The sequence below is a fragment of the Myotis myotis genome, unplaced genomic scaffold (assembly GCF_014108235.1).
Source record: "Myotis myotis isolate mMyoMyo1 unplaced genomic scaffold, mMyoMyo1.p scaffold_m19_p_10, whole genome shotgun sequence".
Lineage (NCBI taxonomy): Eukaryota > Metazoa > Chordata > Mammalia > Chiroptera > Vespertilionidae > Myotis > Myotis myotis.
In genome coordinates this window covers 12,172,991-12,197,936 of record NW_023416314.1, presented here as the reverse complement: position 1 = coordinate 12,197,936, position 24,946 = coordinate 12,172,991, and the positions used below count along the sequence as shown (strand labels likewise).

The 24,946-nt window shown below is 38.0% G+C and overlaps 1 protein-coding gene across 11 annotated transcripts in view; it reads right to left on the bottom strand.

Moving 5' to 3' along the window:
- ATM (ATM serine/threonine kinase) overlaps nucleotides 1-24,946 on the bottom strand; it is a 128,338-nt gene that overhangs the window by 5,625 nt on the left and 97,767 nt on the right. For 9 of the 11 annotated variants that reach the window (XM_036324494.1, XM_036324488.1, XM_036324492.1 and 6 more), the window contains 15 exons: nucleotides 22,070-22,304; nucleotides 21,225-21,392; nucleotides 20,061-20,174; nucleotides 18,538-18,758; nucleotides 17,042-17,249; nucleotides 15,402-15,515; nucleotides 14,894-15,052; nucleotides 14,296-14,434; nucleotides 12,703-12,785; nucleotides 11,490-11,630; nucleotides 8,853-8,969; nucleotides 7,755-7,904; nucleotides 5,582-5,747; nucleotides 3,701-3,787; nucleotides 1,359-1,473 (listed from right to left, as the gene is read on the bottom strand). In XM_036324494.1, coding sequence (XP_036180387.1) covers nucleotides 1,359-1,473; nucleotides 3,701-3,787; nucleotides 5,582-5,747; nucleotides 7,755-7,904; nucleotides 8,853-8,969; nucleotides 11,490-11,630; nucleotides 12,703-12,785; nucleotides 14,296-14,434; nucleotides 14,894-15,052; nucleotides 15,402-15,515; nucleotides 17,042-17,249; nucleotides 18,538-18,758; nucleotides 20,061-20,174; nucleotides 21,225-21,392; nucleotides 22,070-22,304 — 2,217 coding nt within the window. The other 2 variants (XM_036324489.1, XM_036324497.1) reach the window with 2 other exon arrangements.

Sequence of the window (24,946 nt, the reverse complement as noted above, 5' to 3'; positions counted from 1 at the left end):
GTGCCTAAAAAAATTAAAAATAGCACTGCTATACAACTCAGCTATTCCACTTCTGTGTACTTGTTGAAATAAAAACATTAATTCGAAAATATATATGCACCCCCTATGTTCACTGCAGCATTTACAATAGCCAAGCTATGGAGGCAACTAGGTGTCCATCAATAGATGAATGGATAAAGAGGATGTTATATATACACACAGTGGAATATTACTCAGCAATAAAAAAAATATGAAATCTTACCATTTGCAACAATGCAAAAAAAAATACAACTGGATCACTCTTTTATATCATACATAAAAATAAACTCAAAGTGGATTTTAAAAACTTAAATATAAGACCTAAAACCACAAATCTCCTAGAAGAAAACATAGGCATCAACCCCAGTAATATATTTTTAGATGTGTCTCCAGAAGCAACAGCAACAAAGCTGTTATGTAGATCTAGAGGCTAAAATAAGTCAGACAAAGAAAGACAAATATCCTATGATTTCACTCATGTGTGGAATCTAAAAAAACAAAATCAACAAAACAAATCAGAGACAGACTCATAGAAACAGAGAACAGAGACTGATAGCTGTCAGAAGGGAGGAGGTTGGGGGAATGAATAAAAAGGTGAAAGGGATTGAGAGGTACAAACTTCCAGTTATAATATAAACAAGTAAAAAATAAAATAAAATAAACAAGTCATAGGGATGTATAGCACAGGGAATATAGTCAACAATATCATAATAATTTTATATGGCGATAAATTTTAGATTTATGGTGATCGCATAGTAAGGTATATGTTAAATGTCGGACTCTTACATTGTACACCTGAAACTAATAAAGTATTGTATGTCAATTATACTTTAATAAAAAATATATATGTGTGAATATAAGAATAATACAATAATATGAAATATTTCTTTCAGTCATTAATTACTGTGGTAATTATTAGAATCTGCCCCATTAAAAATTGAGTACATAGACCTTTGCAGGGAAAATATAGGGAACTGCACATTTCTTTTAGCAGGCACTGGAACTGGCTCATAAGCTCCTTTGGGACCAATTATATGCCCACCGATGAGCACCTGAGAGGAGTTCCGAACATTAAAAGGAAAGTTAGTCAAACAGAGGCATTGAAGATAAAGGTGGGCAGCTTCCAGAGGTTAGGAAGGACAGTACGTCTGATATATTGGGTGAGGTCCCAGGTGACCTGAAAGAAGGGGAAACAATTGCTATTCTCAGCCAGGGTCTCCTCCTTAGTGCTGGCAAAGCACGGGCATGTAATTCTAGCAATGAATTCTATAATCTATAAAAAACAACCACCCAAATAACTTTGACACCTAAAATCATCTGCCCTATCTTACATCACTTACCTTCTGAAGACACCTTCAACACCAGTAATGCCCATCCCATCCACAATATCTCTGGTGAGTCTAAAAGGCACTGTTTCAGGAGTAGGAAGGATTTTACCCTGTTCAAAAGCAACACCTAAGAGAAAAACACAGTGAGGTTAGGAGGTTCCATAGCTAATTGACTTTCCTCCCAAATGGCACGTGAACTTTGTAGAGGCACCAAATACTCTGTCGCCTATATCCTCTCAGTACTACAACACACAGGAGTTCACTCCATTTCTGCTCAGCCCAGCTTCCTCATCTCCACCACTGTTAAAGAAACATTTACTACTTCTTGACACAATTAGAGAAACAGAGATTCAAGGATGGTTTTAAAAATGAAGTAGTTACAGGTAGAATTTAAAATGCAGAGGATATATATATATTTATATATATATATATATATATATATATATATATATTTATATATTTATATTTATAATATCTTTGATCTCTTTCTAATGGAATTAAATTTTATTCTCTCTTAGAAAACCATCTATGTGGATTACATTGTAGAATTTCTAATTTCTTAAAACTGTACCTTCTTAGAATTCTTAAATTCTACATTCTAATCAAGACCTCTTCTTCTGTACACTTATTTAATAGTCTTCAAACTCATTGAGATTTCTAGTCTATTAGCCTCTCTTCCTTCCCTACTCAGCCCACAGTATAGACTACAAAGTTGATTACTCTCACTAGTACCTCAAATCTCCTTGCCCCACCACACCTACCATTTCTAACTAAAACTTCAACTCCAGGATGTTCAGGATCGGTGGAAGAAGTCATATGGAGACACTATTGGCTCCACTTCAAATTTAGGATTCTCACCTTAGGAAAGTGACCCTTAAACTGCTTTGCATGTCTTTTTACTTCTCCCTTTCCACAACTCTTGGTCTCATTTTCTTGGTACCTGTTTTAGAATTTTATTGTTCTTTTAAGGTTGATTACCATCCCTCTAATTATTAGCAAGTAAACATGCTTTCTATTTCTCAGAAATAACAGAAGAGCAAATACAATTTTCCTAAAATTCTCTTTCCCTCTAGCTTCTGACTTTCCTATTAGCACTCATCCTTTCCTCCTCTTAGCAGAAAAGCTCACATGCCTCCAATGTAAAGCCAATTCTACCGCTCATGCACTTTGTAATTTCCCTTGCTGTTTTAATTTTATCTTTCCTGTATTTTATCAACATCTAACATGTTCATGCCTCTCTCATATTAAACAAAGCAAACAAAAAACAGTCAAAACTAACCAAAAAGAGGAGTGAATATGTGTCTCTACATCATCTCTGTGGCAAATTTCTCCCACCCTCCCCTCCCCTTCTAAGCTTCTTGAGGGACAATTACACATTCTTAGTCTATACATCTTTAACTTCCTTCGATCCTTGCCTTTTTACAGTTTCACTTCAACCATTCTATCCAAAAGTTACTTCCTAGGCCTCTAAGGCTGATTGTTAAATACAAAGGCCTTTTTTACTGCATTCATCTTATTTGACCTTTCTGTATCGGCCACTACGGAGCACTTCTTCCTTCATAAAAATGTTTCCTCCAGATATGCCCCCTCCTAGTTTCCATGACTTATTGGTTCTTCCTGTTTTCCTTCTGACTCAGCCTTTTCAACGCCAGCATTCCTCACGACCCCATCCTTGGTCTTCTTTATCACGGCTGATGCATGAGCTCAGAACCTCCTCTAGTCCACTCACTTCGCCTGAAATCTGTTTGCTGAAAGTTCCACGTCACTATGCTCAACTTCTTTGTTCTCCTATATAGTAAACTGCCTACTCCATCTGGAAATTGCAAAACTAAACTTACTGCTTCCTTATTCTTTACAAAACCTGCTTTGCTCCTTACTAGAAACTTCAGTTCCCCTGGAGCCCCCTCTCCCACAGTTCCCACATCTAAGATCAATGGTGCAGGTTACTGCAAAAACGTCCTCCAAATCCAATGCTCTGGACTTCACAAATGTCGTCCAAATCTTCCACCTCTCTTGTCTACACTACTATAACACCAACTAACCTGTCTTCCTGCAGCCAATAAATATTGCTCCCAAATTACCTTTCCAATAATCAAATGTAATCACGTCTTGCTTAAATATATCTTCATTTACCTCCCATTATTGAACGGATTAAAGCTGAAACTTCTTAGCTTGGCTTTTTACAGCCTCATAGCAATCTATCTCTCATGCTACTCGATTACATGCAGGCTCTACTCTGGCACACTGACTGTCTCCCCATTCCTATAACATATACATCTTCTTTGGTAGGAAAACAATATTTCTTGATGACTAGTTATTAAACAAAATAAAAATACGTATCTTTTATGACTTACCTAAATCTATATGTACAAGTTCTGCTGATTGCTCATTTATCAAGATATTCTGTACATGTCTATCACCAAGTCCAAGTATGTAACCAACTGGGGAAAAAAAACAAACCTGAAATCACTGGTATCATCAATTTCTAATAACACTTAGTCATAATTTCAACTATTATCATTGATTACATAATTTTAAGTAGCTTGGACATTTTAGCCTACTTAAAGGAAAACATGTTCATAGCTGGCCATTTTGAAGTCAAATCTCACCAGCTATTTTCATTTATACTGCATTTTAAAACTCTAGATAACTTGCTAAAAAGTTTCCCCTTTACAAATACAGCACATATATTAAAATATTAGTACTCTGACATTGGTGTAGTTAAAGTTGAGACCATTATTTACCAGGACCAAGTGCATATGCATTCAAATATTTATTGAGTAATTCATGAGAAAATTCTTCATTCTTCAGTGAAACTTTCTTCTGCTTGGTTATATTTAACACAAATTAATCATTAATTCATTTCATCAGGTATATACAAAAAAAAAAAAACCCAATTGATTTTTATTTTTAAGACAGATTATGACATGACTTAAAATACCTTTAACCTAAAAAAAGACACTAGGTTGTTACAGAAAAGACACCACATAGGGAGTCAGGATGGCTCGCTCTGTCATTAATAGGGCCTACTTTCTTGTTTATAACCTAAATTAGTTGAATCAGATGAACGATCCTCAATGTAGAAGAGAATTTCATAATTATCTACAATTGTTTTAAACATACATGCCCTGCCTTCTTGGGGAATGGTCCCGAAGTGATGGAGGCAGTGGTCTTCAGCTAAAAGCCGGGGGATTAAAAGATAAAAGATCTCTGTTCTTGTTAGCCCGCACACTCTATGATTTTGTTAATTGCCCTATCTAGCCTTTCCAATCTCTTACAAATGAAAAAAGCAAAACAAAGTCAAAGTACACGTTGGACACTGAATATTTAAATAGATATCGTTATTTCTATTCTAAAAACAAAATCTTATTAAACAGAATCAATCATTGGGTGTTTATATGGTATTAAGAGGTTCTGCACAAAGAACACTAATAATTAAAGGAAATAACTTACATGCAGTTATCATGCATTTTATTATTTTCCAAAGGAAATCTCAGAAAATAACACAGTGAATTCAGGAAGAGGAAATAAACCATATTCACTATTAAAGAAAGAAGAATAACCAGATTGTTTCTCTACCTTGGGGCAGGAAAATTCTCTCCTGCAAAAGCTAAGAAAAGCTACAACTAGAAGCTAAGAATTGGGATGAGCCCAGCCAGAATGGCTCAATGGTTGAGTGTCAACCTATGAATCAGGAGATCGGGGCACATGCCCAGATTGCGGGCTTGATCCCCAGTTGGGGGGGCACGCAGGAGACAGCCAATGAATGAGTCTCTCTCATCATTGATGTTTTTATCTCTCTCTCCCTCTTCCTTCTTCTTTGAAATCAATAAAAAAAATATTTAATTAAAAAAAAATCAGGATGAGCCCTGGTTGGCATGGCTCAGTGCCTGGAATGTCACTCATGCATCGAAGGGTCGTGGGTTTGATTCCCGGTCAAGAAAGCATACCTGGGTTGCGGATATGATCCCACATGTTGGAGGCAACTGATCAATGTGTGTGTGTGTGTGTGTGTGTGTGTGTGTGTGTGTGTGTGTGTCCCTTCTCCCCCTCCCTTCCACTCTCTGGTATATACTTGATGAAATGAATTAATGATTTTAAAAAAAATCAAGATGAACAAAAAAACTCAATGATCTAAAGATGAAAACAATTTAGTTAACAACCACTATCAATAACATCATCCCCTGCAATTAAGAATGTGGGAAGTGTGAATTTACTAAAATGTGTAAGCTTACCAATAGAAGAAGTAGCCACACTGCGAGTATAGGCCAATCGTTTCTCAAACCAAACAGCTGGGTCCAAGAATTTTTCCATGCAGAAATAACGGAACACTGGTTGAAAATTCTTACAAATATCCATGAATGTTTCATATTTCTCTTCATAAGACTTCTTTTGCGCATCCTTTAAATAGATCAAATATAAAATTATTTTCTCAATATTGTGTTCAAGTAATTTAAGCCCACTAAGAGTGTCTATATGGAAAATAGTATGACAGACATGCAGGTAATAAAAAGATAAGGTATCTCTACTCTCAAGGAGCTAACACACTGGTCAGGGAAGCAATTAATAACAAGTTCTAATACCTTTAGGGTTTTCATATTAGTGGAAGGATGCACACTAACTTGCATGATCCTGTAATCTATGTGAAAGTAAACAAAAATGACAAAGGTAGTTCCAGACAGTCTTAGGTGGCGTTATGGCACTAGGTACTAGGGGTGGGATAGGAAACAAAAAGGAGGAAGAATGGGTCACTGATGGATGGTAAAGCAGCTGACAAGTGTCAGACCTGGCTTCTAACATACCTTCCTGAAGCATAGCTTGTCTACTTCACTGGGCCTACTCTCACCTATGTGCTGATGACTTCCAAATCTCCACCTTTGGCCGGGACACCTTCATTAAGCTCCAGCATGATGTGCTTCCCAACTGCCCACTCAACATCTTCACTGGGATCACTTCCAAATCCAAACTAATCCACCTTCTCAACTGTGGCAAAGCTCAGCCACTTCCTCTATTTTTTACACAGTACATGACCTCTCCGTTCACCCCAACACCCCAACCAGAAAACTGGGTGCTACTGACTACGTTTTCACCAATCCCACTTCTAATCAGCAACCAAATCCTACCTGTTCTGCCTACTTAATATTTCTCATATGTACCCCCTATTCTCCATTCCTAGTGTTTATGAATCTTAGTTCAGATCCCCTGCCTCATGCCTTTTAGTCGGAATTTTTGAAAACATAACCCACAGTGCTGTCGGAGTTACCTTTTTTTTTTTTTTTTAATGTTTTAATTGATTTTTAGAGAGGAAGGGAGAGGAATAGAGATAGAAACATTGATGAGAGAAAGAAACATCAATGGCTGCCCCTCACTGGCGATCAAGCCCTGACATATGCCCTGACTAGGAACTAAACTAATGACCTCTTGGTTCATGGGTCCATGCTCAAACATTGAGCCACGCAGGCTGGGTCAGAGTTATCTTTCTAAAATGCAAATTTGATATTAATTCTTCTCAAGGGTTCTCTATTGCCTACAGGACAAAGTGCACATTTCTTAGCATATAATACAACCCTCTATTTTCTGACTAATGACTACTGATTCAATATCCTATCTGCTCCTCCTCAAAGACTAAGGCTGTGCTGTCTTTAACTACATGTTCACACCTCCTTCTCTTTGCTTGTATCTTCTGCTTGAAGAAAAATTCATTTACAAAACTTGCCTCAAACACCATCTCCTCTATGAAGCCCTTCTTGAATCGGATTCTCTCCATGCCCCATCCCAGGGAGAACTAACCCCTTCCTCCTCTGTCCTGCACTGTACCCTCTGTACCCTGAACAATGAAAGGAGAAGTAAGTGCATTTTAGAGTTGTAGAGACAAGGTTCAAATCCTTGTCCCACCACTTGTTAGCTCATTGACCTTGGGCAAGTGAAGTTCTCTGCATTTCTTCTCACCTTTCATTGGGATGAGTACAATGATGATTAGTCTTAACATCTGTGAAATTTCAGATTTGTGAAAGCTCACCTGGTGCAGAGGAGGCATTTAATAAACACTGCTGAGAGTGAATGCCAAATGACCCGTGTAATGTGGCAAATGTCCTAGAAGCTCTCTATATTAGTTTCAGATAAAAATTATTTCATAATGGTTTTGTTTTGGTGTTTTGTTTTGTTAAGAATTAGCATACATTGAAAAATATTAAAATCTCATCAGACAAGGGTTGACATTACAGTTTAAAAACCTTCATTTTCCACTCATACAACCTTTTATTCCGGTGAGCTTTCTTTCTTTTACTTAGTATCATTAACAATTACCTGCTGAAATTAAAACTGTTTATATTCTATATGTGATAACCTTGAGCTTTAATAAACTATTAAACAATCCTGCAATAACTCATACTTTTGGGTGTCACTTACCATCATTTTCTTCTGGCATTGATAGGCACTGATATCCTTTGGCCTGTATCTTTTATGAGCACCATTCTCATTGTTAACAAGAAATTCACCAATAGGGACAGTTCCTGTGCACCATTCAAGAACACCACTTCGCTGAGAAAGGGGAACCACCTAAAGTTATAGATTAAATACCTTTTGATTATGGAAGGGCATTAAATAGCATATGATAATCATTGAACTATCAGAGTCAGGGTGAAGCATTTTCACAAGTTGTATTACTATTTCTCTATCCACAGGAGACAAAGTTCTTTGGAGGAAAGCTCACTCGTTTAAGCTCAAAGAGTAAGATTTTCTAGCCTGCTGCTTAGACTTGAGAACCTGCTCATCTCTTAGTCTCCATGATTCCCTTGAGAAGTCAGTCCTGTTTATGATCCCCTTCATCACCTACACTGAGCCATACTTAGTTGGTTCCATTTGGAAGAGGAATTAGCCCTGTTTTCCTTATACTTTGTACTTTAAAAAATGTTTTTATTGATTTGCGAGAGAGGGAAGGGAAGGGTTAAGGAGAAATATCAATGAGAGAGAAAACATTGAGCAGTTGCATTCCTTAGAGCCTCCACTGGGGGTTGAACCCACAACTTTTTGTGGCATACAGGACGATGTTTTAACCAGCTGAGCCACTGACAAGCGCAGTATTTCCTTCTTAATAGCACTTTTCTTCTTAAGAGTACTTTTATACCAGAAATAAGCCAAATGGTTAAAGATAAAGAAAAAATACTTTAATTGATTATAAGAAACACCTCACTGCAGTTAACATTAATGAGTTCTTTTAAAAAAAGAAAAAATAAACAAACAAAAAAACAATGTGGCTAAATCAGAGATTGGCAATCTATGGCCTTGGACAAATCCCAGCCCCAGATTGCTTTGAAGAGCCTGTGAGCTAAGAATGGGGTTTCAGGTTAAAAGGGTTGTAAAGAAAATATAAAGGACAGATGACAGAGACCTTTTGTGGCCCATAACATCTCAAATGTGTACTATCTGGTCCTTCACAGAAAACATTTGCTGACCCCTGGTCTAAATATTACTCTTGGTGATGCAGCAGAAGTAAAAACGAGTTACCTTGTATGTGCAGATAGTCAATTTCCTCTTTCTGGTCTCAGTGTTTCTCTGCAGCAATGTATTACACATCTGGAAAACCTGCTGCATGACAGCATCTTGTCTCAGGTCATCACGGCCCTTCAGAATAATAATAAAAAATCAATAACTAAGCAAAGTTCATTTCTTTACAATAAAATCATAGCAAGAGACATCTGAGGACTGCGGAAGGGCACTCAGAAGTCAATCTGAGCATCAGTGCTCCTCTTAATGGTCTCTTAAATAATTAAGACCTAGGCTATTCTTTCATAAGAAGCTGTAACACTGAGTAGGCAGAACAATTTAGAAAAAAGAATCCCCCTCAACTGAAACTTCTCCACCTGAGGGCAAGCTGCAAAAAGACCTGGGTGGAGCAACTGTTCTCTCTCTGCCACTCCTCAGCGACGCCCAAAGAACTTTTGAACAGATTAAGGGAGAATCGCCATCCTTTCTGGTACAGTTGCTAGAACTTGGGTATAGTGCCAGACTCAGCATATTGAAGCAAGGACCTTAAACTTGAACTAATCAAGAATAGAAGTAACAAATACCAACAACATATTTCACAGACCTAGAACAAACTCTCCACAAATTCATATGGAACAAAAAAAGACCCCGAATAGCCACAGCAATCCTGAGAAAGAAGAACAAAGTTGGAGGGATCGCAATACCAGATATCAAGCTATACTACAAAGCCAATGTTCTCAAAACTGCCTGGTACCGGCACAGGAACAGACATATAGACCAGTGGTTCTCAACCGTCCTAATGCCGCGACCCTTTATTACAGTTCCTCGTGTTGTGGTGATCCCCAACCATAAAATTATTTTCCTTGCTACTTCATAACTGTAATTTTGCTACTGTTATGAATCGTAAATATCTGTCATGCAGGATGTATTTAGGTGACCCCTGTGAAAGGGTCGTTCAACCCCCAAAGGGGTCGCAACCCACAGGTTGAGAACTGCTGATACAGACCAATGGAACCGAACAGAGAACCTAGAAATTGACCCAAACCATTATGCTCAATTAATATTTGACAAAGGAGGCAAGAGCATAGAATGGAGTCAAGATAGTCTCTTCAATAAATGGTGTTGGGAAAATTGGACAGTCTTGCAAAAAATGCAACTAGATCACCAATTTACACCATAAACAAAAATAAACTCAAAATTAATAAAGGACTTAAATGTAAAACGGGAAACCATAAAAATCTTAGAAGAATCCATAGGCAGCAAAATATCAGACATATGTCTTAGCAATATCTTTACTGATACAGCTCCTGGAAACTAAGGAGAAAATAAACAAATGGGACTACATCAAAATAAAAATCTTCTACACAGCAAAAGAAACCAACAACAATACAAGAAAGCCCACTGCATGGGAGAACATATTTGCCAATGTCATATCCGACAAGGTTTTAATCTCTAAAATTTCTAGGGAACTCATACAACTTAACAAAAGGAAGATAAACAATCCAATCAAAAATGGGCAAAGGACCTAAATAGACACTTTTCAAAAGAGGACAAACAGAAGGCCAGGAGACATATGAAAACATGCTCAAAGCCATTAATCATCTGAGAGATGCAAATCAAAATGACAATGAGGTACCATCTCACACCTGTTAGAATGACTACCATCAACAAATCAACAAACGACAAGTGTTGGAGAGGATGTGGAGAAAAAGGAACACTCGTGCACTGTTGGTGGGAAGGCAGACTAGTGCAGCCACTGTGGAGAACAAAAAACTAAAAACGGAACTCCCATTTGACCCAGTAATCCCCCTTCTAGGACTATATCCCAAGAAATCAGAAGCACCAATCAGAAAGGATATATGCACCCCTATGTTCAGCACAATTCACAATAGTTAAGATATGGAAACAGCCTAAGTGCCCATCAGCAGATGAGTGGATTAAAAAACAGTGGTACATCTACACAATGTACACTGCTATAAAAAAGAAGGAACTCTTACCATTTGCAACAGCATGGATGGACCTGGAAAGCATTATGCTAAGCAAAATAAGCCAGTCGGAGAAAGATATCACATGATCTCACTCATTTGTGGAATATAATGAACAACATAAACTTAGGAACAAAAAATAGATCCAGAGTCATAGAAGCATCGAACAGACTGTCCAACCTCAGAGGGAAGGCAGGGGAGAAGGAGGGAAAGAGATCAGCCAAAGGACTTGTATACATGCATATGAGCATATCCCATGGACGCAGACGTAGGGGTGTGAGGGCATGTGCTCGGGGGTGAGAATGGCTGAGAAGAGGTCAATGGGGGGAAAAAGAAGATGTGTAATACTTTAAACAATAAAGAATTTAAATTAAAAAAAGAATATAGATAACAATCCCCAAAATATCTTTCCTATAACAAGCAAGCTGACTGTTAACCTCATCCTGTCTGTACATGTATAATCGTTATAATAATGATGATCTTTCAGAGACACATAAAAAGATGGAAAAAAGCATTGTGCTTCTAGAAAACAATGTATTCCTATTCTATAAGTTTTCCTTACTTGTAATTATTCAGAATAAAGACATAAATAAAGCAGGAAGAACATATCAACGTTTTCTTTGACTTTTTTCATCAACTCTCTAAGAACCACACCACAGAAGGGGAGCCTCACCTTGACAAGCTGTCTCCTTTCCTTGCCATCAGAGCCCACACAATCTATTATCTTTGGTAAATTTACACCTCCTGCTAAACGAAATTCTGCTTTGAATGACTGTATAGTCACCAGGTTTCTATATTCTCCTGTGGGGTCCACCTAATAAAAAATATAAAAATGATAATAGGTCAGATACACTATTTGAAAAATGAATTATCATCAATAATTTTAATACTAAAAAGAGGAAGGAATGTCAATGTGCTGTTGGTTAAGAACTGGAGCTATAACTTTCTGTTAAATGAAAGAGAATATTTGACATTGACAAGGCTTTAAAAAATGACACTACTTCCCTAAATATATCTTAATAAAAGTAGGGTATACAAAATTGGAATAGTGTCATTGAAAACATGTCTTAACACTGACTTGTACATGTTAAGTCATCTAAGAAACAAAATCATAATAAGGTAAATTTTAGAAAAGCATGGAGAGGAGTTCTCTAGGTTATAACTACTAAGTATGCATTTTCAGGAATTATTCAGCTAAATAATATTGATGGAATAGTTGGGAAGATATTAGTTAATTCACATAAAACAGTTATACTTCAAATCAAATAACTTTAGGTACTAACCACTGAATTGCAAACTCAAAGGAGAGATTTATAATGTAGTTAAAAATGATCATTTTCTAAACTATAACCTTTATTATTACATAGATCCCTGACCATAGGGTACTTATAGCAATAAAAGATCATTATTACATAGCTAAAAGATCATTATTACATAGCTAAATGTACATTATAATCAATTTTATATTGCAACACATACTGCATTGCTTAATACTGTAATACATCACAATCAATATATTATAATGCATATAGAACTTTAAAAACCAGTAACACAAGTAGGAACTTTCTTGCCAAGTTAAAAACTAATCTTGGCATAAGCACATGGAATTTTTCCTTCTGGCCAATGAAAATAACAGTCTACAGACATTCTTCATAAGAAAGATGGGGGTATGGAACTGAAGGCAAAGGAAAAGAAAGCTGGAGAGGCCTTTATGCATTTTAAGGCCTGAGCACAGGGAATCTAATAAAGAAAAAAACTATAGGTTGAAACAAATGAAATTGCCAGTATTTAACCAATTTTGATCTATAAAAAAGACGATTTCTAATGATTTAACCTAACACAGAGGAATTTAGTTTAATAAAATAAAAGAGTTGATGGTAAATTACCTTAATTTCCATAGTAGGAACAACAACATCTTCTAAGTCCTTAAGTTTAGTAATTGGCTGGTCTGCTGGAATTTTTATGCCTTCTATATTTAAAATAAAGAGGTTTTAGTGGCAACCGAAAACTGAGGAACGGCACTGACAGTAAAGCACAATTCAGCAGATGCCACAGAACCTCCCTTCTGGCTGATCCGTGGTTTAGTCCCCGGTTTAGCAATGAAGATCCAAGGGCTCGGGACACACTGTAGCTCAGGGTCAAAGCATAGTGATGGTTAATTTAATATGGCTTACAAATGCAGTTGCTGGTTACCTGGCCCTGGGAATCAGATCGAGGAGGACAGCTTGAGCACCTTGAGATAATGACATATTTTTTAAGTCATTACATACGATAGTTACCTAACGTATTCCTGCCATACTATTAAAAGTGACTAAAGGGCCCTGGCTAGTTTGCTCAGTGGCTAGAGCATCAGCCCGCAGACTGAAGTGTCCCGGGTTTGATTCTGGTCAAGGGCACATGCCTGGGTTGCAAGCTCGATCCCCAGTAGGGGGCGTGCAGGAGGCAGCTGATCAATGATTCTCTCTCATCATTGATGATTCTGTCTCTCTCTCCCTCTCCCTTCCTCTCTGAAATCAATAAAAATACATTTTAGAAAAAAAGAGTCACTAAAGGACATGACAGTATTTTTTGTTTGTTTAGAGCAGTGGTTCTCAACCTTCCTAATGCCACGACCCTTTAATATAGCTCCTCATGTTGTGGTGACCACCCCCAACCATAAAATTATTTTCGTTGCTACTTCATAACTGTAATTTTGCTACTGTTATGAATTGTAATGTAAATATCTGATATGCAGGATGTATTTCATTGTTACAAATTGAACATAATTAAAGCACAGTGATTAATCACAAAATCAATATGTAATTATATATGTGTTTTCCGATGTTCTTAGGCAACCCCTGTGAAAGGGTCGTTCGACCCCCAAAGGGGTCGCGACCCACAGGTTGAGAACCGCTGGTTTAGAGGCACACAATAAATCTCATTCTTATTTTAAAGTAATAATTATTGAATTTAAATGTGAAGATATGATTCTAAACAAAATGGTCTATCATTATTAAAGTATGGGGAGAGAGATACTTACAAGTGAATGCATATAATAAAAAATTACAGCATCTTATAATTATTTTAACAGACACAGCAAGAAGGATGGAGGCTTTTTAAGTCCTAGGGCACAGTGAGTATCTAACTATTTTAAAAAGCTTTGACCCTAAAAAATCTTAGCTATTCAGTTATTTTAAAGGATGTGCTTCTATACAATTCTCTGCAATAGAAGATTACCCAGAGAAATCAAATAATTCAGTGTGGTCATCTATTATCAGTTCCACCAAAATATATTAAGTGAAAAAGTGAATGGTATTGAAGCCATTAGATAAAAATTAAGTTTTGGATCATGTGTGAATTGCAATCAACAGGACCTTTGTATCTGTACTTACAGTAATGTTTGTGATTTAAAGAGATTTACACATTCGGTTCTGTAATTAACATATCTCTACAGAGAATAACATAGCATGAAAGGAACATTCATTCTTTTAAACACATACTTCTCTGAGTCTTCCACTGAGTGGCATCAAAGTTTGCTAATATAATATAAGCATCACAAAGTGTCTCAACACTCCTGACCATCTGGGGCCTCCTACTTCTGATAGCACTTATAATTTTGGTTGCAGCCTCAGTTCGATCCTATTCATAAAAAACAAACAAAGAACAATGCATAAGAAAATACCTGACATTCAACTTTTCAGATATAATAACAAAAGAAAAAAAAAGAATGTATGCACACATGTAGGCAATGAAAGGACTATAATCCCTCAGATCCCAACAAAACTGCTCCCTTATGAATGAAATACATAAAAGATATAATAATCTCAAGAGTAAGTGGGGTGGGTGCCTTTCAAAATCTAGTTTTTATTTGCTCATTGCTGTGAGGAAAAAATGTAAAATATTACTGGTATCTCCTATGCTTTGAGAAGTATTCAGAAATTTTGAACCAATTTTAAGTGGCATCATAATAACAAAGGATTTACAAACCGAATCTAGTCACAACACACATTCTTAGAATCACTGGAATTTAAGAAAAGAATATTCTGGGAAAATATGAATATCACAATTCAAAAAGTTATATATATTTAATCCAAATACCTCATCAAGCTGAGAGCTCTGTTTAGGTGCATTTTTAGTTATTCTACTCCTTCTTGCTGCCTCTGATTTTGTCAAAGATTCATCTTTGTTCGCATTTGCTAAGGCCAATATAATAAACAAAGTATGATGGGGGTGATCCATTGAAATTCTAGAGATGAGCTGTCACAAATGAAGAACTATTAGTTTTATGCAAACAAACAAAAAAGTAGAAAACCCACAACACTTTTCATTTTACTTAACATTGAGATATGTGTTATGTACTAGATGCCGCCGTGGGTGAAGTGTGGGTTAGAGACAGGGGACATGAGGATAAGAGAGAAACTGAGTAATGTATGTGCAATGAGAGGAGACAAAAGGAAATCTTTGTTCTTGCCCTTGGCACAATAAATAGAGGACTAAATTTTTTTGTATTTCCATTTCTTAGAATGGAACAGCAGTACATACTTGATATAGTATATGATAATATAAAAGAAAAGTGATTGTTGTTTTGATTTCCAGGTTTACTTACATTATTGAGGATTTCATGAAATCCTAGGCCTCCTGTCATCTTGGTCCCCATTCTAGCAGCCAGTTGGTACATAAGAGGCAAAAACTTATATGATGGAATCTTCATTCCATATCTCTATCATTAAAAAATAATACAAAATTAAGAAACAATGCATTTCAAATAGTCTCACATCTAAGTAAATAAATTACTCTAAGGCAGTGGTTCTCAGCCTTCCTAATGCTGCGACCCTTTAATACAGTTCCTCATGTTGTGGTGACCCCCAACCATAAAATTATTTTCGTTGCTACTTCATAACTGTAATTTTGCTACTATTATGAATCGTAATGTAAATATCTGATATGCAGGATGTATTTTCATTGTTCGCGACCCACAGGTTGAGAACCGCTGCTAATGCTCTTCAACTAGCACAACCTTGTGGTTGTTAATAAAGCTTCACTACATTTTTTCCTTATCATTTATCTTATCTGACAGTCTTTCTGATTGGCATTCTAGATTGATCCATCGTATTTGATCCTAAATTAAATTGTATTGGGAATTGAAATACTTGGCACTGCTTATATTCCAGTGAACCCAAGAAGGAACGTGGATCTGGATCTGAGGGCCATGGCGTCTGCACTCCTGAGCAGTCAGAGTATAATAAGATGGGGTACTTACCCACTACCTGCTAAAAGTAACAGGTTTGTGCACTAGTAACTGAGACGGGTTGTGTCTATTATGAGTCTTACCATTCTTTTCATCCAGCAGAACCATTTTACTTTTAAGCTTCAAATTGACTGTCCCCCCAAAATGTATATACAAAACAGCTAAGAGCTCAATTTTGAAAATGAAAATTATTTTAACTTTTGGGGTGTCCCTGAAAATGTATATGCACTTTTAACAGCTGAGAGCACAATTCTGAAAATGAAATTTATTTTAATAAACACTGCATTTATAATTATTCAAAGTGTGTGTACATATTTTGGGGGATACATAACTTTAATTTTAGGTGTCATCAATAAAATCTAAGATTTTTAAATAAAAACTTATGAAATACTGCTGCCTTGATGCTTTCTTAAAAAAATTATTTTCCATTTACAAAAGAATTCTCTGTAAAAATTCTAGAAAAGCATAAAGCAGGCAAAGAAATCTACCTGTGACCTCATCATGTTTTTTAAAATATATTTTTGTTGATTTCAGAGAAGAAGGGAGAGGGAGAGATAGAAACACCAATGATGAGAGAGAATCATTGATTGGCTGCCTCCTGCACGACTCCTACTGGGCATCGAGCCTGCAACCCTGAGCGTTGCATGTGCCCTTGACCAGAATTGAACCTGGGACTCTTTGGTCCACAGACCGACGCTCAATCCACTGAGCAAAACCAGCTAGGGCTGACCTCATCATTTTTTATTGCTTTCCAAATCCCCCTAGTATTCTGGGTACATTCCTGTGGTAATTGCAAAGAAATAGGAAAATACTGACCTAAATTCTCTGATCTCCAGACAACACTGCATCATTGACGCTAATTGAGTATACCTGTGCATACTTGAACCTCTGTGTACTATGAGCACCAAGCCAAGTGCTAGGGATACGAAGTATACACAATCCCTGACACTAAGCTTTTCAAGTACATGGTAGAATATCAGGGTGAAAAAACAACTTGCCTTCATCATGCCACTGACTTCAGAAACTCCAGAATTTTCAAGCCAGAGAGAACAAAGACGAAATATCCACATATCATGCCCTTCTCCACTTAACAGGCAACTGATGTAATTTTCAACAGCTTTACATAAGAAACGCTTCCGATCCTCTTTCAGAGCACGGAGGGCACATTCATCCAGCTCCAGCTCTCGCTGAACCTTTATTGTGTATCTTGCATTGAATAATTAAATTAAAACACAAAAGCCGTCAAATTTATAGGACTACAAAAATCATACATGATATACAACATAAATGAAAAATCAGAAAAGGCAAAATTCTAAGGGTTATAAAGGAAACAAACTTACTTTTTGTCCTTTTCTTTTACTTTTTGTCTTAAAGTAAGTTTGTGCAATTCAAAAGCTATCATAGACAACCAAAGACAGAGTGGACTCTACCTAAGGTATTTAGTTTACTTTATTCTCTCCTTACACTAAAATATACAGACCAAAGGCAAGTTGGAATAAAAGGTTTAATTACATCAAAATAGGTAATCTTTTGTATTTAATTTCGACACCTCTTTTTTTATATAACTAAAGGCCTGGTGCACGAAATTTGTGCACGGGTAGGGTCCCTAGGCCTAGCCAGCGATCAGGGCTGATCTGCGGGGCAACCAGCAGGAGATTGGGTGCCCCCACTGGCACCTGCCTTGGCTGGCCTGGCGCCACACACTCACCGGTCCCACCCCCTGCCACCGCCTCCTATTGGGGCCTGCAGGTAGGGGGAAGCTCCTGTGTCTGCCCCCTGGTGGACAGTGTGCATCACAGTGGCTGGTCGTTCCACCAGTCGTTCTGCAATTCGGTCAATTTGCATATTAGGGTTTTATTACACAGGATACCAACAAACCAAAACAGCAAAACAGAAAGCTAACAACCATCCTATATAACAAAAGGGTAATATGCAAATTGACCCTAACAGCAGAACAACTGGGAATGACTGGTCACTATGACACACAGTGACCACCAGGGGGCAGACGCTCAATGCAGGAGCTGCCTCCTGGTGGTCAGTGTGCTCCCACAGGGGGAGCTCTGCTCAGCCACAAGCCAGGCTGACGGCTGCCAGTACAGGGGTGGTGGTGGGAGCCTCTCCCACCTCATCAGCAGCGCTAAGGATGCTATCCAACTGCAGCTTCGGCCTGCTTCCCGCTGGCAAGTGGACATCCCCCAAGGGCTCCCGGGCTGCCAGAGGGATGTCTGACTGCCAGCTTAGGCCCAATCCCCCCGGGGAGCGGGCCTAAGCCAGCAGGTGGTTATCCCCTGAGGGGTCCCAGACTACGAGAGGGCACAGGCCGGGCTGAGGGGACACCCCCCCGCCCCGCCCCGAGTGCACAAATTTTTGTGCACCGGGCCTCTAGTATACTCTATAATGAGCTTAGAACCAGAACATGAATTCTGTGTATCTGTATACCTATAGTCACAGTATACCTGTTTATCTTGTCACTTGTAGACACCTAGTTAGTTACCTGTTATTGCTCTGAATATTATGTTCCCTAAGAAGGCCCACTTCCTCTTTGGCCCTTTTCAGGAGAGCTTGTTTGTTTTCAAATTCTGATGATTTCATGTAATTTTCAATCCTCTGGTACTGAGTATCTGAGAATCGTGCTAATGAGAGAAATGCCTTCATTTGTCCATTTCTGAGCTCATCACTGCTTTCTCCATCATAATTTCCAGCAACTTCTACTGCCTTCAAGAAAACACAATCTGTTTATATTACATTTACAGGTACTAAAGGCATCTCAAGAATCACACAGGTCAAAGAAATACCTACGCTAAAGTTTAACTTGTTTATGCACTAGCTAAATCATATGAACTACACTACTTTCTTGACTTTTCAAAACAACTCTGATAGTTACAATTAAACTAAAGCAGTAAGAAGAAGAAACAGGAAGGCTGAAAGGGGCTGGACTACAGAAGTCCTAATACTAGTTGCTGGGTGGTTGGGCTACAAATGAATAGCACAGGCTGACTTGCACATTCCTTAATCAGCTAGTTTTGTACATAAATAAATGGAGAAATTATCAGAAACAACTTGTTGAAAGAGTGGGTGCTGGTTGTGGGGAAAAGGAAAACACATTTGAGCTTACTTTTAAAATATGCTCCTTCTTGGGAGAAAAAGGAGACATGTAATACTTTCAAGAATAAAGAATTTAAATTTTAAAAAGAATGCTCTTTCTTTTGCAATATTCTATTCCATTCTGCCCTACAGTTATATAGAGCTACAGCAGTATTAATTATACTAATAAAAGCCTAGGTGGCTGTCACACCCTCGCACTACATTGTTACAAGATGGCCATGCACACAGAGGAGGCGGGGCCTGGTGGCCGCTCTGCACAATGAGGCCTGGGGGTCCTGCGGCTCCACGTGGCACAGAGGACGCCAGTCCTGCGTCTCCGCTGCCTCGCGAGGAGGAGGTGGGTCCTGGCGGAGGAGGCGGGACCAGCAGGGGAGGGCAGTTGTGGGCGATTGGGCCGGCAGGGGAGGGCAGTTGTGGGCAATCGAGCCTGCAGGGGAGAGCAGTTGGGAGCCATTGGGCCAGAAGGGGAGGGCAGTTGGGGGCCATCAGGCTGGCAGGGGAGGGCAGTTTGGGGCCATCGGGCCAGCAGGGGAACAGTTAGGCGTCAATCAGGCCAGCAGGGGAGCGGTTAGGAGGCAATCAGGCTGGCAGGCAGAAGTGGTTAGGGGCAATCAGGCAGGTGAGCGGTTAGGAGCCAGTGGTCCCGGATTGTGAGAGGGATGTCCAACTACGGGATCGGGCCTAAACCGGCAGTCGAACATCTCCCCAGGGGGTCCCAGATTGGAGAGGGTGCAGGCCGGGCTGAGGGATACTCCCCAACCCCTGTGCACGAATTTGTGCACCAGGCCACTAGTAATACATAATACATAGAAATTATACTTTATTTGCTTTTGAAATAAATTTGGCCTTGATGAAAAGATCAAGTTTTATTCATGCTAAACAACTGTCTTAATGGTTGTAAGAAAACCTTACCTTTTCTAGATAGGTCTGCATGATGACTGCAGGATTTTCTAAGCAAGTTTCTGCTAACCAGTTGCCACAAACCCTCAGACATTCTGTGTATATAAGTTTTTGGTTGGGATCATCCTGCATATGAAAAGCAAAATCTTAAGATCTTAAAAGCATCATCAGGACTATACAAAAATATCTTTCACTTAGGGAAAAAAGCAGGTTAACAATGTTTCTCTTTATCTGCTTTCACCACACAACTATTTTAATAATCCAAGTAAGTAAATTTATGAAATATTCACCCTCTACTTATTATTATTACTATTACTGGAATAACTTACAATTATTGAGTATTTGTTTATGCCAGGCACTTTCTAAGGGCTTTATGTATATTTACTCATTTAATCCTATGAAATGAGTATTATCTTTAATTTGCAGAGTAGAAACTAAAATTGAGGTACAAAGAAGGTAGGTAACTGCAGGCAGCCTTACCCCAGCGCCCACATTATTAAACAAAGTTTAAACATCATATCATATTGGCTCCCAGTACTCTGGCATAATAGTGATTTTTCTAATAATGGAAGATGCCATACAAATGCTCAATACCAAAAGTGCAATGAGTTGATATTCACTAATCAGGTGCATGTCAGAAGGACATTATTGTGATCACACCCTTTAACACATTATGATTCCTACAAATGCCTCTACTTTTGTCCATTGTGTACTGTAAATAAAGCTTTAGAGCAGCCAAATCTTCAATAACTAATAGGAAATGGTAGATAAAACATTAACATTATATTTTCAAAGTATTTGGATGGACAACCTAATCATTCCAACTTGCTTATTTTAAAACTTTTGTTCTCTCAAGCATTTTTCTCTTAGTTATTTCAAATTGATAGTAATTTCATGTTTGTTTCCCACATGTCCTTCCTGAATCTTATAGGAAAAGGCATTGCAATAAATCAAATAAATCTATCATAAGATGGACTGATATAATTATTTCAAATAGGAAAAATGAACTATTTTAACCCTTTCACAAACATTAATTTTTCAGACTACTTTTTACAGTTTCTTAACTCATAGCAGTAATTTCAAGGCTATAAAAATTATGAATTTATTAAAAATATTCAAAGCACCATAATTTTTTTATAACAAAATATTAATTCAGCCAATAAAAAAGGAGTGAACCTCAGAACAACTGGCATCCAACTTCTTGATCATTTGCTTGAGAATATTCAGGGCAAGGCTCTGCTCCTGCTTTGCCCAGAATACTTGCGCTTCCTCCAGCTGCCACCCAGAAACTCCACAACTAGTTGAATTATATTGTTTAATTTGGAATATTGCCCTTTCAGGGAGCTGAAATGAAAAGAACACATGGAAGTAAATGCTTTCACTATTATTACTACTAGGATTCATTGAGTTCTTGACTCTTTGTCAGAACTGTCCTAGGTACATCTACACCTGCCTTTCCCAGCCCTCACATCTGACTGTTTTTCTCACATATATGTACGTGTGGGTATACATAGTACATAAAATCATTAAATTGGTAGGTATCTTCTCATTTTATAAAAAGGAAATTGAGGCTTAGAGGAGGTAAGTACCTTGCTCAAGGCTTAAAATCAGATCTAACTCAAAAATGGAAACCTTAGCTTAAACAATTATGCTATACTATATATATATATATTTTTTTTTTTTTAACATATTCCTATTGAGTTCCGAGAGAAAGGGAGTGGGAGAGAGAGCTAGAAACATCAATGATGAGAGAGAATCATCGATTGGCTGCCTCTTGCATGCCCCCAAATGGGGATCCAGCCCACAACCCAGGCATGTGCCCTGATCGGGAATCGAACTGTGACCTCCTGGTTCATAGGTCAATCAATACTCAAGCACTGAGCCATGCCAGCCAGGTGCTATACAGTATTTTAAGTGATCTCTGTCTCTCAATGACATTGCTTTTTTACTCATGCTTTCTATTTTCTAGGTAATAAAAAACCAGTCAAGAGGTGAGATGACATAGTTTTAAATTCAATTACCTGGGTGTTCTTGAAAGTTCGGGCCAGTATGGAGAGTTCCACAAGGTGCTTGGTGAGAATGTCCTTAAAACATTCTCTTTGGGAGTTCTCCATTTCTTTTTCCATCAAGAGCTCCAGGATGACTGTGCGCAGAGCCATGATAGGCTCCTGAAAACTAAAATCACTGTCTTTGAGAAGCTGGGAGTGCTTCCGCCACTTAATGTATACTTCAGAGGGTTGCCTTTCCACGACTGATCTGAAAGCAAAATCACAGAATGTAATCAAGAGAAATGGGAAAAATGTGCTATAATGCAGGGTCTAAATTTAAGATATAATACAAAGGAGTTTATTACAGTAACAGGAATGGAACTTATAAAAAATCCAAAATAAGGGTCAAAGTTTAGAAAATTACAAAATGGTCCAAGCTCTGAGGGTCGACAGAGAGGTTACAGACAATGAACATTTAAAAAAATTTTCTTAAAAATACTCAGATTTGCTTGGCCGGTGTGGCTCAGTGATTGAGCATCGACCTATGAACCAGGAGGTCAAGGTTCAACTTCAGTCAGGGCACATATCTGGGTTGCAGGCTCAATCCCCAGTGTGGGATATGCAGGAGGCTGCCGATTGATGATTCTCTCTCATCTTTGATATTTCTATCTCACTCTCCCTCTCCCTTCCTCTCTGAAATCAATAAAAAAAAATATATATATATATTTTAAAAATATTCAGACTTCACAAAAAGCAGCATTTCCAAACTACTGTCTTCTGAAATGAGAACACATTCATCAGGCCTGTCATACGAGATGCCCACACCTGTATTCTTGCTTCAATGCTCCTGGTAGTAAAAGAGGACATGTCAGCAAGACAATGAAATCAACTCATTAATTTCCTACTGTAGCCGCCAGGCGTAGTGGATGACTCTATGCAGCTGGTAAAGAAATCGCAATCCCAGTGAAGGAAGTGCTGGCAAAGGTTTCATGGACCAACATTATTTATTAAAGGAAGAGGAAAAAGAATGCTGTATGATTCGTTTATATGAACAGTTTGCTTCCCAGATGTTTAAACTAAGCAATATTGTCTAACCCTTCAGAACTACTGTGTTGAGAGAAATTAATATGAAGCAGGGAGATAAAGAAGATGACAAAGTGCTGGCTAGTAAATGAAAGCTCTTTTACTTGCTTGATAAAGAAGGAAACTGTGACACACATTCATAGAACCAGAACTAATGATCCTAGAGCAGGGGGTATCAAGCATCTTAATCTCAGGAACCCCTTTACACTCTTACAGCTTATTGAAGATCCTAAAGAACTCCCACTTATTGGATTATAACTATCTATATTTACCATATTGGAAATGAAAACTGAGGAAAGTCAAATATATATTAATTTACTTAAATGATAATAATAAATTTACTATATATCCTTACACACACACACACACACACACACACACACACACACACACACACAATAACCACAGTTCTCAAAATAAACTTTAGTGAGAAGAATGGCATTGTAAATTTCTGTAAATTTCTGATGTCTGGGTTAACAGAGATAGCTGAATTCTCATCTTTGCTACTATATTTGGTGTGTTGTGATATGATGTTTTGGTTGAAGTACATGAAGAAATTCTACCCTCATACAGATATGTAGTTGGAAAAAGGAGGAGTATGTTAATAGTCTTCTCAGATAATTGTGGATGTTTTTCTCTGATACCTCAAAAACTTCCACTGCACCTCATGAGAGAATGAGAACAGAAAAAGGAAAGAACATCTTATTATAAGTATGATTCATGGACCCCATGAATAGATTTGGGGACCCTCAAGAATATACCCCACTTTGCCCTGACTGGTTTGGCTCAGTGGATAGAGCATTGGCCTGCGGACTCAAGGGTCCCGGGTTCGATTCCAGTGAAGGGCATGTACCTTGGTTGCGGGCACATCCCCAGTAGGGAGTGTGCAGGAGGCAGCTGATCGATGTTTCTCTCTCATTGATGTTTCTAACTCTCTATCCCTCTCCCTTACTCTCTGTAAAAAATCATTAAAATATATTAAAAAAAAAATATATATATATATATATATATATATATACGCTACTTTAAGAACTACTATTCACCAGCTCATCAAATGGCCCTCCACTCCCTTCCTTATAATTAATTCCCTATCAGAGACAGAGCCAGTATCACTCTTCAGGGCTTTCTTAAGCAATCTGTCCTCACTTTAGTGAAGACATCTTTCATCCAGAGGAACAGTTCCTGGATTTGTGGCAGTAAGAACTACCAACATACTTATTAATGAAAGTAGAAAGCAGTTTTGCTCCTTTATTCTCGTTAAGAAGAGCCACATCAATGGCTTTGTCTTTGTGCAATTTTGAAAAACTATAATTATTTTCTGACTCTAAAATTTCCTTTTCCTTTTTACTCACAAAGCATATTCCAAGCTCTAATGTAGCATAAAGGTATGGTGACCTTAGCAAATTACACCCCCTTTCCTTCCTCTTATAATAATAATAGTGACTCAGAATGACAGGCTACAAAGGGCCCTAGAGGCCATCAAATATAAACCCCCCAGTTTAGATATGAGGGGAGTAAGGCCCAAAAAGGATAAGGAATTTTCTCAGAGTCACAAAATCCAAACTGAGATCAGTAGCATCCTGAATAACTGTTTTAGCTCATTTTTTCAGTATTCTGGATCACTTTCCTCTCACCATTATAAGAACCAATCTCCCCTACACACCTACTCCAAATTCACTGACAGTCACTCAACGTTTAGTATGAATCCGTCACCAGGAAAATGCACTGGGGATACAACAGCAAACAAGAGAATGGGCCCCACTTTTAGGAGCTTCTGGCACAGCATAGCAGAGTATATACAAAATGACACCAATGTCAATGCAGTGC